Source organism: Terrapene carolina, unplaced genomic scaffold, assembly GCF_002925995.2.
Source record: "Terrapene carolina triunguis isolate 2854851 unplaced genomic scaffold, T_m_triunguis-2.0 Scaffold234, whole genome shotgun sequence".
Lineage (NCBI taxonomy): Eukaryota > Metazoa > Chordata > Testudines > Emydidae > Terrapene > Terrapene triunguis.
Genome location: NW_020664585.1, coordinates 7292671 through 7311777, shown reverse-complemented (window position 1 = coordinate 7311777; position 19107 = coordinate 7292671). Strand labels below are relative to the sequence as shown.

The 19107-nt window shown below is 42.2% G+C and overlaps 1 protein-coding gene across 2 annotated transcripts in view; it reads right to left on the bottom strand.

The window, feature by feature from the left end:
* Positions 1 to 11848: 11848 nt before the first annotated feature.
* The window catches only part of ATP2A2 (ATPase sarcoplasmic/endoplasmic reticulum Ca2+ transporting 2), a 70046-nt gene continuing 62787 nt past the window's right edge, over positions 11849 to 19107 (bottom strand). The window contains exons 21-22 of one of the 2 annotated variants that reach the window (XM_024196180.2): positions 12917 to 12957; positions 11849 to 12135 (exon numbers count right to left, since the gene is read on the bottom strand). In XM_024196180.2, coding sequence (XP_024051948.1) covers positions 12944 to 12957 — 14 coding nt within the window. In that variant the 3' untranslated portion in view covers positions 11849 to 12135; positions 12917 to 12943. Of the gene's footprint in view, positions 12958 to 19107 lie in introns of both variants that reach the window. The other variant, XM_024196179.2, reaches the window with a different exon arrangement.

The window sequence follows — 19107 nt, the reverse complement described above, 5'->3', positions numbered from 1 at the left end:
AGTCTGGAGCCCAGTCATAGAATGGTTCAGAGTGTTTGCAGGTAGGAAAGTGTGAACACGTGTCCGTTAGTTTTCTCACCTTAGGCTACATCTAACCAAAGAGAATGATCTAACTATTGAATAGCTCCAGCAATGAATGATGAAGAATTTTGAAAACCTTTATCCTGTAGTAGCATAAACCAGCTCCTGCAGGCTGGTCCTTTCATTTCATGCAAGGCCCAGCCTTGATCCCCTTAGTAAGTGATGGAAGGAACCCAATTAAATGTTAGGGAGAGGTAAAATTAGATTGCATTTTTGCTTATTTTAAAGTAAGATCTTGGCATCCATATGCAAGCAAATTGTTATTGGGTAAGACTTCTGTTAAGACAGTCTCTTTGACAAGAATGGAGGCCAGATTTCAAGAGGAGTTTCTGCTGTAAAAAACTTCCTTGTAGATTTCTTTTATGGGCAGCGGTGGAAAGCTTAATTTAGACTCCTTTTTACATCCAAGAATAAAACAACATCAACATCCAAGAATATGGCCCCCTGTTTTTTGGGTTTTTTGAGAGAGAGCGCGCTCTGCTCATTATCTAAAATATAAAAAGCTCAGCCAGGTTCTGCAGTAATGGGTACCTCTGTTAATGCACATAATAATGTTAGAGCTGTATTGATCATATCACTTATATGAGTTTGCTAATGAGTGTACTGTGGATGGATATGGAATTATTTTAAAGAATATTTTAACATGTTTATCTCAATTCTAAGAGAATCCTTGGTCTATTAAAGACCCTTCATTAACAGTCTAATTTTAGAATGTGAGCTGTTTTTACAACCTTGTGCTCCTGAATCCTGTGATTTGTTCCTAGTTTAGGGAATATAGTTAATGCAATTAGCCCATAACAAGTAGTTGTCCTCATTCAGTACCTTAATCCTTTGCTGTGTACACCAAGAGATAATGAAACCCAAAACTAAAACTCAACCCATGTCAAGAGTGCGATGTAAACTCCCTAAAGCGATGCAATTCATAGGTGAGGTTGGAATGTCATAGCTACCCAACTGCTTTTTGCAGTACAAATGGGAGATTATCTACTCTTTCAGACCACCTGCAATTGCTAGTCTCTAGTAAAGGGCAAAGACAAAATCTGCGTATTTGCTTAAAGTGCTTGCCGTTTGACATTAAATCACAACCTTCATTAACATCGCATTTTACTGTGGTGGAAAGACCCTGCTATGATGCAAGCAGACCAAAGTTCCTTCAACCCTAGAGCTCCTCCCCACAGTCATGTAAGCATTACAAATCTATTTTGCCAGCACCCCAAGGCAATGTGTGTTGGAGGAGTCAGGCAGTCCTGAAGCTGCCAAATAACAGCTGTCCTTCAGCAAGTTACTGAACCTCTTGCCAAATTTCCCTGTCTGTAAAATGGGGATAGTGCTTATTTCCCTACTGCACAAGGATGTGAGAATTTTAAGCAAAGATTATACAATGATTAGAAAACCATAAGGTGCTATGTAAGTGCTATTTACCCAATTAAAGTGTCATTCTTTCTACCCTTCCTTTCCTGTCATTCCAAATTATAGAGAGCTCTGTGTAATTAGTAGCTTTCTCCTTAATAATCAGCTTCCTCCATAGGCTTGTTTCACATAGTGATGGTTAAAGCCTTCCCTTTTCATGATTCTGGAGCTGACATTGAAGTTTAAATCAGCCGGAGGAGCAGCAGTGTTTTTGTTACACAAAAAAATCTAGATGTGGCCTCAAAGGGAATCCCATCAGCTCTATCTGCATTGGTTTTCTGTGTAGCGTGGGAGCATTTTAACCACCTTGTCTAAATCTAAATTGCAACAATTTAATTCAAATCTCTTGGTGCCAACCCCTCTGTGGACACTTAAACACAAACTAACCAGCTATAAACCAAATGTCAATCAAAGTGAATGTCAATGTTTTCACCAGTTTAACATACCCCAAGTTAAGTTGGAACAACTCTGTGTGTAGACCAGGTGCAGCATTCCCTAGATCTGCTCTGAGCAAGGTTAGGCCTCGTCTACACACAGAGTTGTTCCAACTTAACTTGGGGTATGTTAAACTGGTGAAAACATTGACATTCACTTTGATTGACATTTGGTTTATAGCTGGTTAGTTTGTGTTACAACGATTGAGTTTATAAATGTACTATCTGATATGTGGAACTGAAAGGACTTTGTGCTCCACAAGTGTCAGTCCTTTCACAGGCAGTAACACTTCTAAATAAAGAAAAAGAGAAGTTGAATAACATCTTTTGAATCTGATGTCCTGGAGGTTGTTTTTCTTGCAGAGTGTAAGAGGTTTGTTTGGTCAGTGTGTGGCACGAAAGGAAGTGATGACCTTGTGTTTCAAGCTCTGCCTTGATAATGTCTTGAACTCTTCCAGCTTGTCGGCTGTGCATTCCAGGACCCCAGTGAGCGTTAGAATGTGTCTAGCATGGGGGGGAGAGGGGGAGAGAAAAATAGCCTGTCCTGAGACAAGGACTTGATCTAGATCTTAAAATAGAGCCAAAGAACAAAAAGTCCTATTTACATCAAAGCTGGCCTGACCAGGAGGTAGCAGCAGCACCCTGCTTTGCTCACTGGCGTTTAGAAACTTGGAATGCTCCCAGCTGAGAAGAGCTTAACAGTTGGCACAAGTGAGATACTTATGTTGGCAGCTGATTCAAGAACTTTATGCTGCCTGTATCAACCCAAGGCCCTCTTCCCATTTTGGCTTGAGGTACAGTACATTGCCGTGCTGACTGACAATGCCATCTTTTCATTTGAACTATTTAATTTAAATTAATTTTTTCCCTCCTCATGTTCAGCATATAATGTAGGTAGTTTCCCTTGAGACACTCAAATGGCTGAGGAGGTGAAGCTGGTAACTCAGGAGCAAGATGGAGCCTAGCAATGGTCCTGTAAACTTCAGCACTGTGCTATCAGAGCAAGGAAAAGCACTGTAAACATATCTCCTCCTTGTGCTCTTGTGTGTAAGCTGCAGTCAGTGTAGTTCCAGCTGGAGGTTTGATGGGCTTTGCAAACTTTGATCAGAAAACTGGTAAGAAATTGCTCTTCAGGCTTTTTTTCATCTTACAAATCTTGACAGGGTCCTTTATCAATATATTGTCAAACTGGTTGGATGGGTTAACATAGCTTAACCTCTGTTTGGATCTCTTTTCTAAGCATAAGGTTGTAGTATCTAAGGACACATAATTATCTGTGCAAATCCACTAGTCAATGGAGTTGTGTAAGATCCAGGCCGAACTTGGCCCAAGTGTGTGTGTATCTGTGACATCTACTTGCCAGCCTGTCAGGCCTGTTGAAGTGACTGTTGCCCCTCTGGTGGTGTTGGAGGCTTAGTGAAGGTATAAGCCCTGGTATTACTCTGGGAAATAATGATTCTCCCATTAGTGCAGGTGCTAACTGGCCTGGAACAGCTGGATCTGAATTCCAGCCCTGCTGCTGACTGAATGCCCAGAACTATTACCAAGTGCAGAACATAATGTGGAGCTGGAACTCGGATCCTTTCTGCAGCTCTGCAGTAGGGCTTTTAATAGGTGCGTGGGAAGCTAGCTCCAATTAATCTTGCAATGGTTGTTCTGTGGAGGAGAATGTCACACTGCTAAGGTTTGTAAAGTCTTGACTACTTTTCTCCACCCCCCCCCCCCCCCCCCCCCTTAAAGTCAAAGTAGTCAGATGTGTGGGCTGAACTGTAACCCAGGTCTGTCACATACCCTTTCTGTGACTGGAGGTGGTACCTAGCCTCTGGACTTAGTTTCCCCATCTGTGAAAAGGCAATAAATACATCTAGCCTGCCAGGTGTGGCTAGAGGATTGTCAAATGTTAACTCCTCTCTTACTCCGATGGCAATGCTGATTTTTTTTTTTCTTTGCTTATCTCAATACTGGGATGCTTCTGCCAATAACACTCAGACCCAGGGAATGCTGGGAGAATGTGTATGAGAGAGACAGACAGGTTTAACCCTTCCTTTGCTGCATCCTGATTGCTGCCAGACTGTTTCTGGCAGCATCATCACTTGGAAGGCACTGCAGGAAGCAGGGTGAGCTATTAACCTAGTTTTAGTCGTGGTGATTTACTGTTTAGACTGTAAATTCAGAAAACCTTTCCATAGTAGAAGGTACAACATCCATCATCTGGCCCCACATAGGGGAAGAGACATTTACGATGGCTAACCCTGCTGTTGCTACTAGAATTCTTGGCCTCATATAGGAAATCATGTTCTTGGGCACATGGCCATTATGTGAAACGAAACATTCCCTCTCACAGGCAAAGAGCCTTGAATCCGTGTTCACTCTGGGGCGAAAGAAAAGGAAGTGATCTACATCAGCCCAGTCCATTCTCGGGTGGCCCAGTGATGAGCGCTCTAGCTCAGGGCTGCGTAACAAATGCCACTAACGGATACCTTTGGGTGGTGGTTGTCATGGGGCGAGGGTGCCTCACAAGGGTACTATGTTGATAAATGTCTGGGCAGCTAAGCATTAACCCAATTGAGGTATCACTCCCTCCTGACGCAGTCACTCTCCCTTTTCCTCTGCTCCGTGTAACCTCCCCTCATCATGGGTTGGTTGCGCTCATTGCCAGCAAGCAGTAGAGAGATTGGGATACTCCAAACTGTCAATGCTCCAGGATTTGCAGCTGCCCAACCCTCAATGCACATGCAGCTCTCCCCATGGGAAATGCTGCCACCAGCTAGGCCCAGATTTCATTGTGGCAGGGTCAGGGGCGATCAGAAGTGGTGTCAGCCTGAAAGGGCACCATGGGCCATCCATTGCTCCTCACACTGCTTGTGGTGTTTGGGGACTGGATGGCTCAAAAGACTGGAGATGGGATATAGAACCCTCCAGCTGGATGCTATCGGATCAAATCCAGGCCTAGTAGCTGTTCAGAAGCCTGTGAAATGAGTTGGTGGGTTCTTAGGCCAGCTTCTAGTCCAAACCTCCATCCTCCTCCCACTGGCACTAATTGCCCTATGTGTTGGCATTCTCCTCTGAGAGGTTGTGGGCTGAATAGACCATAGAGATTGAATTATCCTTTTCCCCTCTGGAGATGCTCCCTGCAGCTCCCCATGCTGCACCAGGTCTGTAGATAGAGAACCTCAGGCTTGCAGTGCTGTCAAGCTGCTGCTCTTCACAGGTGCTAAAATGACAAAAACGAAGTTAAATACATTGTAACCTCTACTTTACTGCAGTGATGGTCTGAAATCCCGGGGAGAGGGGTAGCAATGAATCCAGTTTATTGGCTAAACTTATCTTTTGGTGTTGGGTTCAAGGTCTATTGGCCAAACTGGGCCCATTATAAAGGTAAATCAGAAACACTCCAGTCACCCCGAACTTGGGAAACGATCGACTTGGCTCTGGATTTTGCACCCCGAAAGTCCGGCCTGTTCAGCTCCAGCACGGTGTACGTTTGCTTCAAATGGGACCCAAGGTTTAGTGTTAAATGATTTTAAGTGGGAAATGTTTCTGAGCTGCCCACACACAGGAATTTCCAAGGCCTGCTCAGTCATGTGCACCTAGCCTTTTGTTGTATGACTGCAGAGGCTGAGTGATATAACACATGGGTGTGGCTGGTAATTGTGCAGCCTCCCAAAGCAAAGCTCCATAGTTCAGCTGCAGCAAACCTATAACTTAGAGGACAGGCTGTAACAGGATCTGGGAGCTTTGGAAACTTGGCCTCATTTTTATGCACCTTCTATTGCTCCAGGTATTGACAAGTTTGACTGAAGACTGGGTCTGAACTGCAGCGAATTTTTCACTGATCAGATTTCTTTTGCACGGTGAAATATTTTCACGACTCATTTACACAAGGGGAGTTTGGGCTTTGGAACTGCTACCTCCCTTATCCACAAGCAGCCTTTGTTTAGCACCTTTAATAACAAACCTCCCAAGGTGCAGACAAGGAGCAAGCCTCTAGCTTGAGCCCGGTGCCAGGTATTCTAAACTGTAGCATAGAGGCTGTCAATGTATAGCTTGTAAAGACACTGGTTACACTAACTGTTCCGCACTAGGAGGAGCAAAGGTCACTGGATCTCAAGGAAAGAGATCAAAAGGTGAATGCAGAAAAACCTGCCCACAGTAATTCACTGCCTTCTGGGTTAAGGGCCAGGCTTCTAATACCTGCCTTCTTTCTTGTGGGCATAGGTTTGTGTCTGCAATGAAGTGCAATTGTAGCTTTGTCCCTGTCAATCATCATGGGTGCACACCCTCCCACTGAGAGATCGAAAGCAGCCCATTGTGCATACAAATCAGAGGCTACAATCGTAAGACTTGTGCCTGTAATTTAGGCCCAGAATTAAATTGCATCCACAACAAGGAGGCCACTGTCAAAATGAGGTACTAAAATTGCTAGTGGAAATGTGGTAAGACAGAATCTTTGGCAGGACTTCCTGGGAAGTTAAAGAACTCCACCCCCACCTGGCTCCATGGTTGGCTTCGTGCCAGGGTTCAGCGGGGCCATGTCCAGTGACTTATTCTCTCCCACTGGAAGTGGTCCTTCCAGGGCACGGTGGAGGCGCATTTGAGAGAGAGAGAGAGATGGAGGTCGGAGGAGGCTCCCTATGTGTGTGGGTGTGTTTAGGGTCTAGGAACAGTAATCTGGAGATTTTTACCAGCATGCAATTCATGTTGGGGAAAAAAAAATGTTCTTCAAAGTTTATAAACTCTGTGTAGGGCGTCCTGCCCCAATGATTGCTGGGCAGGGCACGGGAGCGAGACTGAAATGTTCCCTCTTCTGCCATCCCAACGTATTGAATTTGTGTGACTTGGATACTAAAGCACCAGCTCGCTGCGTGCTTTATGGCTTGCCTGTGATATTATCTTGCTTCATTATTAAGCGATATTCTTTGACTTCATTGTGTAGGAAAAAGTGAGCCTGCCACCTGCGTAAACAGCATGGGGCTTACGGCTTTTGTTGTGCTTCCCAAATTTGTTTTCCATTTATTTGGGTTGCCTCTCAACTTGCCTCCAGTAACTAACCCAAGAGAGAAACTATAATGAACTGGACATTTCGAAGCATTTCTTTGGCAATGGCCTATCTGTCCATCATTCAGAGTTATGCTCTGAATTTACAGGGGCACAGATGACTCCTGCAGGCTCACAGTTGTGACACATGTGACATGGGAGCTCAGGTTGCCTGTACAATGAGCTTCCCCTCCCTCAGGCTCAGCTGTTATGCTTTTAAAGGCAGTAGAATAAAATTCTCACAAATTCAGCCCTTTAGCCAGCTCCAAAGGGCAGCTTCATCTTTTCCTTGTTGTAAAGGTAGTTTGGAGAACTCCTCTGTTTAGAACAGGTCCAAACACAGGCTGTGGCAGTGCCGGCTCCCCCTACTTTCTCCTGCTATTGTCCTTTAACCTTGAACTGCTCTAGTGCGGGGTGGGGAAGGATAGTTCTGTCACCACAATTTGTTCAATCCTTGGCGCCACTACTGAGACTGATACCAAGGGAGCCAATTTATGATGCAGGCACCTGTTAGCTGGGGACTGGCTGTACCTCACCATATTAATGTCACAAAGGCAGCTATGCAGCCCTACGCTACTGTGGTCATATCTGATCACTACCAAGATAGGCTGTGTTTGAGCTGGCAAGTTAGAGGGGGAAGAGCTCCAGTGTGCCATTCCCAATCCCCTGATCTATTCGGTTCCCCTTCCCCATTTTAACTCTTACCTGGACACAAGCATGGAATGGACAGGATTAGAGGAGACTGAATCTGGCACTACTTGCAGTTTGTTCCTGCAGTAGCAAACCAGGAGGCAGTGTGGCACAGATCCTGCTGGCATCGGGTTCTAAAACAGAACACACTGTAGCCCTTCTTTCTAAGGTGAACTCCAGCAAAGCGTCAGATCTGTTTCATTTAATCTCCCCTGTGGCCAGTCTTGAACCTGTCCCTTTTGTCCGAATAACCCTTGTGTGCAAGTTTTCTAGTCAGAATCCCTGACCCCCTCTGTGGTGTTAACTAAAGCTGTGTGAAGAATCATTTTTTCAGTTTGCTGGCTGCACTGGGAAAAAAAAAAGATTGGATTGACCCAAAATTAAAACTTTTTGGGTTTTCTCAGCACGTCAGAACAAAGTGATTTTCCATTTTTTTTGTTTGTTTTTGTTTTCAGGCATTTTTAACAACCTTGTTTGTTTGGTATGAAAAGCAAAGAACACTTTTAGTTTAGTGACTGGCATGTCCAAGTGGAGGTGTTGGCTGTTTCTTCTACTGCAATATAGCTCCTCACCAGGGCCGTAGGAGACTCAGCTTCAAATTCCCACTCTGCCTCCTTGGGAGCAGGGACTTGAACTACCTATTGCAAGTGTGTCCTACTCACTGGGCTGTAGTGTATTCTAGGGTGGGGTTCTTAATCTCTGCTGTGGAAACTGTTCTGCTCCATAGAAATAGTTAAATATGAATTGGGGGGGAGAGACTATACCCTGGTGGCAGGGCACTTTTGCGGATGAGGAGACACTGGTTCCTGTCCCCGTTACAATTAATATTTATTTATACAACACCAAACAGCTTCAACAGGAGAGATTGAGACCCTGCCCCTGAGGAGTGTGTGGCCTTGTGGTTAGAGCACTCCCTCAGGATGTGGAAAACCCAAATAAAACTCCTTGCTCCCGCTCACGCTGCGAGGACTTGAATTCAGATCTCCCATCTCTGGGGTGAGTGCTCCAAACACTGGGATAGAAGGGAGACACCCTCCCCCCCCCGCACCTCTCCTCAGTTTTGTGAATGGCATGTAACTCCCCTTCTGAATCTAGCCCTTCTCCCACATTTTTTAATGAAAATATTTGGTGAATTCGTGTAGAATTCATGAGTCATTTTGGCTGACAACTGCATTTTTCATTTGCAGCGGTATCCGCCATGTTGGGCCTGGGATATTAGAGAGACGGGGTGGGTAAGGTCATATTTTATTGAACCAACTTCTGTTGGTGAAAGAGACAAGCGTTTGAGCTCCAGAGCTGCTCTTAAGCTGTAAAGCTTCTCTTTCTTTCACCAACAGAAGCTATTACCTCACCCAGCTTGTCTAGTTGCCAAAAAATGCAGTTATGCAACTTGTCCAAAAAAAAAAAAACTTCCCTCAGCTCTAGTTTTAACTGCTGGTTATCATTTCTCTCAAAGTCCACATGCCAATGTCAAGTGGCAGTTCCACATTACTGAGAGCATCGCCTGAGGACAGAGCCTGGACTGAAACTAGCACAGGGAGCAAATAATTTGGAGAAGACCTTATTTGGGATTTAGATGCTATGGCAGCAGGCACTTGATAATCAGAGATGGTGAAGCTTTGCTCTGTAAGGCAGTCTGCTGTAATGCACGGAGGACCCTTCATTGGGTCAGGCTGGTATAGCAGGGCTAGATTTTCTTGTGTCCTACTTAATGGTTAATATAGGTAAAATGCTAAAGATTTCGAATTTGTTTAAGACCCTGGACAAAGCTAAACACACCAAAGGGGAGTACTGCCCCTCTCCTCCCTTGAACTTTCCAGGGACATTCTGGCTGCATTTTGGTTGGTCGAGGCCTGAGACATTCGCTACAATTTACCTCCCACCCCTACCCCCAATCCAAGGTTTGTGTGTGACTTTCAGTTCTATAAAGCAGTGGTTCTCAACCTTTCCAGACTACTGTACCCCTTTCAGCTGTCTTTGTCGTGTGTACCCCCCAAGTTTCACCTCACTTAAAAACTACTTGCTTACAAAATCAGACATAGAAATACAAAAGTGTCACAGGACATTACTGAAAAATTGCTGACTTTCTCATTTTTACTATAGAATTATAAAATTGGAATATAAATGTTGTACTTACATTTCAGTGTATAGTATATAGAGCCATATAAATAACTCCTTGCATAAAATTTTAGTTCGTAGTGACTTCGCTAGTGCTTTTTATGTAGCCTGTTGAAAAACTAGGCAAGTATCGAGATGAGTTGATGTGCCCCCTGGAAGGCCTCTGCATACCCTGGTATATATACCCTGTCTACACTTACCCCTGGTTGAGAGCCAGTGCTATAAAGTGAAACTCACCCCTGTGGAGAGGCCACACCAGGCTGTGTTGTTCAGCCCTTAGGATATAGTGTGGTGTGATCTCTGCACTGGAATGAACTTCACCTCCTCAGACTTTTTTACAGTTAATTACTGCTCAGCTTCTATTGTCTCTCATGTGACCAAAACTGTAAAACCCAGCCCCATGGCAGCATGTGGTAGGATCGACTATTGGAATGAATCAGGCTGAGTTATGTAGGCATCTTTTACCAAGCTCACTGCGGCTCTGAGTGCTAGGCATCCAGCAGCCTTGCTAGCCTTTTGGTAGCACGGGTCCGTGCATTCTCTGCATCTATTCATTATATGAATAACTTGTAGTGAGTTAGAGCTAGCTAAGTATACATGGGACTCAAAGTATGAGGGCAACAGCTAACATTTATTTTTAACTTGTTTTAAAAGCATTTAATTTTAAGAGTTTGACAATCTTGTTCTGGTCAGCAGATTAGTGTCTGTCTGTAAGAATGTTGATATGATGTTTGGAATGTAACTTGCCATAACAATAGCAGTGCAGATTTTGAACCAGCTGTCTTCAGTATACGGACTTCTTATATGTGCCACCCACTGTAGTACTGGCAACTAGCTTTTCAAATGTGTCTTGTCTCTGGGCGTACTAGTCAGAGGGCCAAGGTGTAAAAAGGGAGCACCACATCTCCCCTACTGATCAGTCCTGTTCCAAGCCATCCACGGACAGTAGTCTTGAATGGATACATCTCATGGGGGTACCACACGTATGTAACTTACAGCAGTTTTAGTTTAACAAACTGTGATCCTTGTCTTTGTTACTTCCTTACCACTTACTTCCAATCTAGAGGATAAAACATCAGCCTGAGAGTGAGTCCAGCCAAGACAGCAGTCAGGTCTTTAGTTACCTTGACCAAGTAATCTAGCCATTTAGCTTTAGTTTTGCCTTTGGGGATCCTTGATTGAAAGGCACCATGTAAATGCAATGTATTAGAAATAGAGCAACTTGGAAGCATCTGTTAGATGCAATGATGTATCTGTGCTCTGAAATTAGTTTACAGGAGAGGGGAGTGAAGCCAGACACTTTGTAGATTAGAGCTGGGTGATGAACTGTCGTAGTTTTCTAACTCCAGGAATCGGAATTACAGTGCTTAATGTACTTCCAACAACACTACCATAGTAGGAAATAATTCCATAAGCAGAGGGACTGCTAACAATTTATTTCTAAGTCTCTCTATGTATTAAAAATGTACACGAGTTTTTTGCAGAATTTTATAACAAGTATTATTGGAACAGCGTGATCTCAGGGCAGTAAAGCTTTAAATACTGCACTGTTTGAACAAAGAAATCCCAAATGATGATGATCACATTTGTTTAGCCTTGGTTGCTAGTGATGAGCTGGAGTGTCAAGAGATGGAGATTAGGGGGCATTACATTTAAAAGGTTACTGAAGCTCATTTTGGAAACTGCCTTAGAGAAAGAAACACTCTCCCTTTACTCCTTGGTCTTTCTAACTTTGCCTGGTTTGTTGGCTTGGCAGCAGAGCATTCTAGGACATTTGGGGGCACTAGGTTCTTTAATAGCCTTAAGAGTCTTGAATCCTAGTTTTGTGGAGGCCAAGATTAGTTCAGATAATGGCTGATGTGAGCACACAACTTGAAGCTAGGAATCCAGCTAGTTGAGGCTTAGGCAAGAGTTTCATAGGTCAGAGTCAGCTGGTGGCTAGAGGGCAAGTACAATTGATCACAAGGGACCCTTTTGGCCTTAATCTGTGGCTCATGGGGAATATTAGTGGCCCTATATAATTTGGGGGTAAGGATAATCCTTATTTGCAAGATAGAAAAGGATCAACAAGTAAAAAATGAGTTGGGAAAAAATGTTTATTTTGAAGTTTCTCAGAGGGTTTTTACAAACAATGGAGAGCATTTAAAAAATTAAGTGATCAAAGTACTCGACAGTGTCCCTTAACTACACGCTAGCCCCTGCACAGAGAGAAAAAAAAAAAATCACACCAGCGAGGAGGTCAATACTGCAGGAAGAGCAGCTGGCATCTGCATAGTTCTAGTAGGAAAGATTGCAATGCTGTTGCTGCTAGTAATTGTCATCCTGGCATTAATATAAGACAGTGCTGAAGTATGTACACTTATACCTGCAGAAAACAAAGTGCATAAAATAACACGCCAAGTAGATATTGTAGAATAAATTTATTTACCTGAAACAATGAAATTAGGTGTGATGCTTATTATTGTCAGCATTGAAATAGACAATTGATCTTCTTAACAACTTCTAAAGGTCACATGCAGTTGTTATAACTGACACTTTTTTAGAGAAATGCATCACACAAACACTTGTATTGCACCAACATCTGTCTACTGCTTTAGATTTAATTAAATAAGTTACATTAGTGCAAGAGAGGTATCTTTGCACACAAAAAATAAAAAATCTGAAGTTATGAACTGGAGGCTTACAGTTTAAACATTCAACATCTGTAGTTTTTTACTGAATTTATAAATAGTATAGCATATTGTACATAGCTGTTCATAAAGTAGTATGTTTAGATGATACAATACAGAAAGATTTGGCTACTTACAACTGAAGGCATGCATTAGTCTATTATACATTTTATACAGAGAAATATGGAAACTTGGCTGACCGCTCCTTAATTTTGGCCTAATGTTTAAGAATAAACAGTCTTCTCCATGCAGCAAAGAAACCAAACTTCTCTGGAGATTTTTTTCCTGATTCGTTAAGCTATATTGCACATTTGTACATTTGTATAACTGAAGCCCTAATGGTACCACACATTTCCTCCACAGAGCACACAATGAGTTTTGTTTTAGGAAAAGCAGGTTTTTGTTTTTTACATGATACATGCAGAGGTTTTGCCAGATGTGTTGCTAAGACACATGCACGCAACAAAACAACCTTACATTTCTGCAAAATTGTTTAGGAAGTGATTACTCCAGCAATGCTGAAAAGGAAAGAAAAAGGCATCAGTTAGTGAAAGGATGAATAATGCTATATCATTATAAAAGCAAGACTTGTAAGATCAATAGTGAGAGAAGAGAGAATGTTAAGTTGGATAACTGATGTTTTAATTGAAAGGACACTGTCAGGTTTAAAAAACCTGAGCTTAAACACCTTGAGTGAAATCCTGCCCTTATTGAAATCAGTGACAAAGCTCCCATGGCCTGCAGTAGGGCCAGCATTTGTCACCAAAAGATTGAAGGTGAAAGAGTTAAAACCTAATTTCCTTTCATGTAGTTTTGCATTTCTCTGTCTGGCCAATGGAAATAGACAAGGCTCTTTTCACTTTCAGGTTCTTATGCACTGACTTAAGGTTTTAATATTTGAACTAACCCCTGCATGAATTTTAAAAAGTTAAAAAAAAAAAACAAAATTGTCCTGGAAGTGTCTCTAGCAACTTTCTGAAATGATTTTTTTTTAAAGTAAGTTCTGGCTCAAAGTTGACCTGAGTGTCCCTTGAATTATCCAGGTTATGCAACTAATTCTGGGAAAAGTCATTAAACTATATAGAGAAGAGGGTTTGTAATAAAATGACTACTTTACCCTGTATTTAAGGATAATAAACAATATACACCTCTACCCCGATATAACGCTGTCCTCGGGAGCCAAAAAATCTTACCGCATTATATCGGAGTAGAGGTGTACTCTAATTCCCTACAGAGTTCTTAGGACTGCACTGTAAAACACTGCACTTAGCCCCTGTACATTGTAGGCTATGCTGCTAAGATTTTTCAGAGTATGCTTAATATTAATGCAATTAAAGCTGTGATTAGCAGAGATTAGGGAAACAATGGTTAGAAGTGCAAAAGGTAAATGAGACTAGTGCAAGAGAGACAATTTTGTATCAGATTTACCTCTTTCCCCCTCCCATCTCAGCAAATTCCATCATCCTTCCTGTTTGAGCTGTTTTCTATTATATCAGCTGTGTTCTTGGAAGAAGCTAGAGGCCTGCTGTACTGCATTTTATCACCATCGATTAAAACCTCATTTTCTTACATTTAAATGTTTATGAAACAGCCTTCCCACAAACATTAGCCATATAGCAATTGTATAGAATGGAATTGTTTTATACAGTATCTTTCATATTTGGTCTCCTGAAGTGTTATCTAAAGTAATCAGATACCATTCATCTTCCGTTTGTGTAGGTAAAATGGAGCAGCCATTTAAATATGGCTCAGGAATAGCTCTTTGGCTAGCCGATATTATTGAGAGGAAATAGCGACAAGAGTCCACGCTATCAGGACATCCGAGTAGCCCTAGACTAGATGCATCAGAACAAGTTACTTCACCAGCATCTTCCCTCCAGCTAGAAGCAACATTAGGTAAGATTTTCAGCATCCCACACAGGGTGATCTTGTCCCAACCGAAGGGGATGCTTTCAGATTTTGACAAACTTTTTTCCAGCATAAGCCTTAGAAAGGCACCTCTTTCATCCAGCTGTCTTTCACCTGGCCTGCTACAAACCTAGGTTCCCCTATGCTGCTCGTGCATCAGGGATCCAAAAGATTAAGATTACCAAAGGAGAGCAGTAAGGAACCCAGAGTGCAATAAAGAAAGCTCAGAAGTGTGGAAAGGAAAATGGAAGCAGAGTCAAAAGGCACAGAAGTGTTCAAAGAAACACTGGTGCAGAGTCTGGAAAGGGGAAATGCAAGTTCCTTTGCAGCTAATTACGAACAAGCTTCAACAAGATATTTGTCCATGGGATTATGAAGTAGGTTAAATGGATCCCTTGTGAGTGAACACTTCACAGACCTGTGCATATTTCCTTCCCTCTCCCCTCTACAAAATCTACCAAGTTCGGTTAGAAAGAATGTGGAAATTTCTCTTTTAGAAAAATAAACATGCAGTTGAACTGCTCCCCCAAGATGACCCACATACTTGGGACTCAAAAGGAATTATTCTAATATGAAAGTTTAAATTTTGGCAAGAAATTCTACTTTCTTAGAAGTAATGCAACTTTGTTTTGCCTAAGCTATTCCTTTGTGGTTGTCAGAACCTTTCCACTTCTCATCCTTTTGGCTAGAGACAAGATCCAAATATATCAATGCTGCTTTTTAGTAGGGCTGTCAATTAATCACAGTTAACTCAATTAACTAAAAAAAATGGTGATTAAAAAATTGATTAATCACACTTAATTGCACTGTTAAACAATAGAATACCAATTGAAATTTATTAAACATTTTGGATGTTTTTCTACATTTTCAAATATATTGATTTTAATTACAATACAAAGTGTACAGTGCCCACTTTATATTTTTATTAAATATTTGCACTATAAAAATGAAATAGTATTTTTCAATTCACCTCATACAAGTACTGTAGTGCAGTCTTGATCGTGAAAGTACTATTTACAAATGTAGATTTGTTACATAACTGCACTCAAAAACAAAACAATGTAAAACTTTAGAGCCTACTTCTTGTTCAGCCAATCACTAAGACGACAAGCTTGTTTACATTTATAGGACATAATGCTGCTGTCTTCTTATTTACAATGTCACCTGAAAGTGAGAATAGGCATTCACATGGCACTTTTATAACTGGCATTGCAAGGTATTTGTGTGCCAGATATGCTAAACATTCATATGCCCTTCATGCTTTGGCCACCATTCCAGAGGACATGCTTCCATGCTGATGACGCTCGTTTACAAAAAAAGTGTGTTAATTAAATTTTGACTGAACTCCTTGAGGGATAATTGTACTTCTCCTGTTCTGTTTTACCTGCATTCTGCCATATATTTCATGTTATAGTAGTCTCGGATGATGAACCAGCACATGTTCGTTTTAAGAACAATTTCACTGCAGATTTGACAAAACGCAAAGAAGGTACCAATGTGAGATTTCTAAAGACAGCACTCAACCCAAGGTTTAAGAATCCGAAGTGCCTTCCAAAATCTGAGAGGGACGAGGTGTGGAGCATGCTTTCAGAAGTCTTAAAAGAGCAACACTCCAATGTGGAAACTACAGGATCAAACTACCAAAAAAGATGCTGGTGGCAACTGACTCATGTGGAAAATGAATATGCATTGGTCTGCACTGCTTTCAATGTTTATTGAGCAGAACTGGTCATCAGCATGGACGCATGTCCCCTGGAATGGTGGCTGAAGCATGAAGGGACATACGAATCTTTAGCGCATCTGGCACATAAATATCTTGCAACGCCAGTTACAACAGTGTCATGAGAATGCCTGTTCTCACGTTCAGGTGACATTGTGAACAAAAAGTAGGCAGCATTATCTCCTGCAAATGTAACCAAACTTGTTTGAGCGATTGCCTGATCAAGAAGTAGAACTGAGTGGACTTGTAGGTGCTAAACTTTTATATTTTTATTTTTGAATGCAGTTATTTTTTTGTACATAATTCTACCTTTGTAAGTTGCACTTTCATGATAAAGAGATTGCACTACAGTATTTGTATGAGTTGAATTGAAAAATACTATTTTACTGTGCAAATATTTAATAAAAATAATATAAAGTGAGCACTGTACACTTTGTATTCTGTGTGGTAATTGAAATCAATATATTTGAAAATGTAGGAAACATCCAAAAAATATGTAAATAATGGTATTCTTTTGTTGTGTAACAGTGCGCTTAATCGTGATTAATTTTTTTAAAATCACTGGCTGGCCCTACTTTAGTTAGCTAGAGAGGAATGCTGTAGTCACACAAGTCCCTCCTTTCTTCCTCACTGATTCCTTATGCTACTTTTGCTCCCTCTGTAACACTTGCAAAGGGAAATTGGGCGGCCAGCAGGCCAAGATAGTTCACTATGGTATCCTAAAGTCTCCCTTTCTAATTCCGCATTCAAGCGGCTTTGAGCCATCCTAACTTTTGAGCAGCCTCTTACTGACACAAGATATCTTAAAGATTAAGTTGGGCATTGTCAAGTGTGGATTAAGGAAGCATTCTCAAAATTGAAGCCCAGGGTCAGAGGCTGTAGAGCACAAACAATAGCTCCATCTTGGGCATCTGCTTAAGCTGGCTCGCTCAGGAGCATGAAGGCAAACATTCATCCAGCAGAAGGAAGAATCAGTCTGATGGACCTTGAAGCTTGGCCGATCTAGGCCTCACGCAGCTTAAGTCCCTCTCTGGTGACAACTCTTGGAAGGATAGAGGGGAAGATTCCTTAGGCTTTAATAATAGCAGCTGCCTTTGAAATAGCAGAGATGGGGTAGAATCTGCACTTGCTTCAAGTTAAATTTTTCACAATTAATGCTTACCCAGTGAACTGGTAGAGAGTGCTTTCATGCTCCAACTTTAGATGATGCCCCTAACAATTATATTGCTAGAGCATAGAACCTCAGGTTTAAAGAAAAAGTTGAAGTCAACCCAGGTTTTTCCTCCTCTGTTCAGCCTGCTCCACCCCACAATCCAGATTTCCTACCCCCACCCTTAAGTGCCCAGTTTACATGCTGCTCTCTGTGCAGGAGCAGGGTTGCACACTGCTTCTAAAATCATGCAAGGAGGTCACTGGAGATGCATGAAACTCCCTTAAGATGGTGGGCAGTCTGCTTGAGAAACAGAAGCTTCCCCTCCCCACTCCCCAAAAACCCAACACCACAACCCCCCCAACCAACCTTTCAAAATCCTTGTTTTGAAATGGACAATCTTTGAAACCCTTCAAGTGTTCACTGTTGGTGCACTATTTAACTTCACAATGTTTAAAGGGAAGAGGCAAGTTTTGCTATTATCTAAATATTAAAGATGCTGACACTACAGAAAACCTTAAATGTTATCTTCCCCCCCCAAAAAAGCCCCCAACACCCCCCCCCACATGTAAACCTCAAATGGATTTAGTTTTAAGTGACCAGAACAATTTAATGGCCTATTAACTTCTGTAAAAGCAAGTCATGTCCTCAGAGGATGGTTTGGTGAAATAGATGGAAAAGTTGTCCCAAAAGCAAATAAGTTTCGTATCAGTAGTATTCCTGAAGTTACACACACAACCACAACCCACTGCCACTGGCTTGTACTTAAAATGCTTGGATTGTATGCGCCCCTTGTTCCAGGATTTGTGGATCTGACATTCCAAAGGTTGAATACCTATAGCTTCCCCTGAAGCTCTGGGTGCAGATAACATTTCTGGAAACAGGCCCCATCTTTATAACTAAATACCTTTATAACATCAAGTTCAACTTTAGCAAATGGGGTTAATTAATTGTAGTTTTAATTATAAGAAGGCAGTCCAGATTAGTGGTTTTAGTGACAGTGTGCGTCCTAAAGGCCTAATCCAGAGAATATCATCTGTTATATTAGGGAAGTTGCTGTGGAAAACTGTTCCCTGTCTTCCAAGAAGCAGGTACTCCCTTCTGAATTGTGATTGCTGATAAGGCATTCTAAGTTTACACTGCCCCATGGATGTAGTTGTAAGTCACTAGTTCTTGGGAAGGATGTGCATCTCGCTGCAAGGAGAGATCCTTCCATCAGCCACACTAAGGGCATTCAGCACAATACTAAAAAGTACATTAGTTAAGTGTTCAGGGACTTGTACTCTCCTACCAGATGACACTGATCTGATGAAACACCCCACAGTGAGCCACTGACACTAAATAGAAGAGGCTTTGCTGGCACACTAGTGCTATTTCAAACAGGACTACATCATTGCTAAGGCCCTACCAAATTCATGGTCCATTTTGGTCAATTTCATGATCATAGGATTTTAAAAATCTTAAATTTCATTTCAGCTGTAGATCCTGACCCAAAAGGAGTTGCAAGGAGGGGTGGGGGGAGGGCACGAGGTTATTGTAGGGGGTTTGTAGTACTCCTACCCTTACTTCTGCACTACTGCTGGCAGCAGTGCTGCCTTCAGAGCTGGGCAGCTGGAGAGTGGTAGCTGCTGACTGGAAGCCCAGCTCTGAAGGCAGAGCTGTTGCCAGCAGCAGTGCAGAAGGATGTCATGGTATGGTATTGCCCCCTTTGAAGGCCCAGCTCTGCAGGAAGCAGCGCAAAAGTAAAGGTGGCAATACCATACCATGCCATGCCATCCTTACTTCTGCACAGCTGCTGGCCATGGCTCTGCCTTCAGAGCTGGGCTCCCAGTCAGCAGCTACCACTCTCTGGCCGCCCAGCTCTGAAGGCAGCCGTGCAGAAGTAAGGGT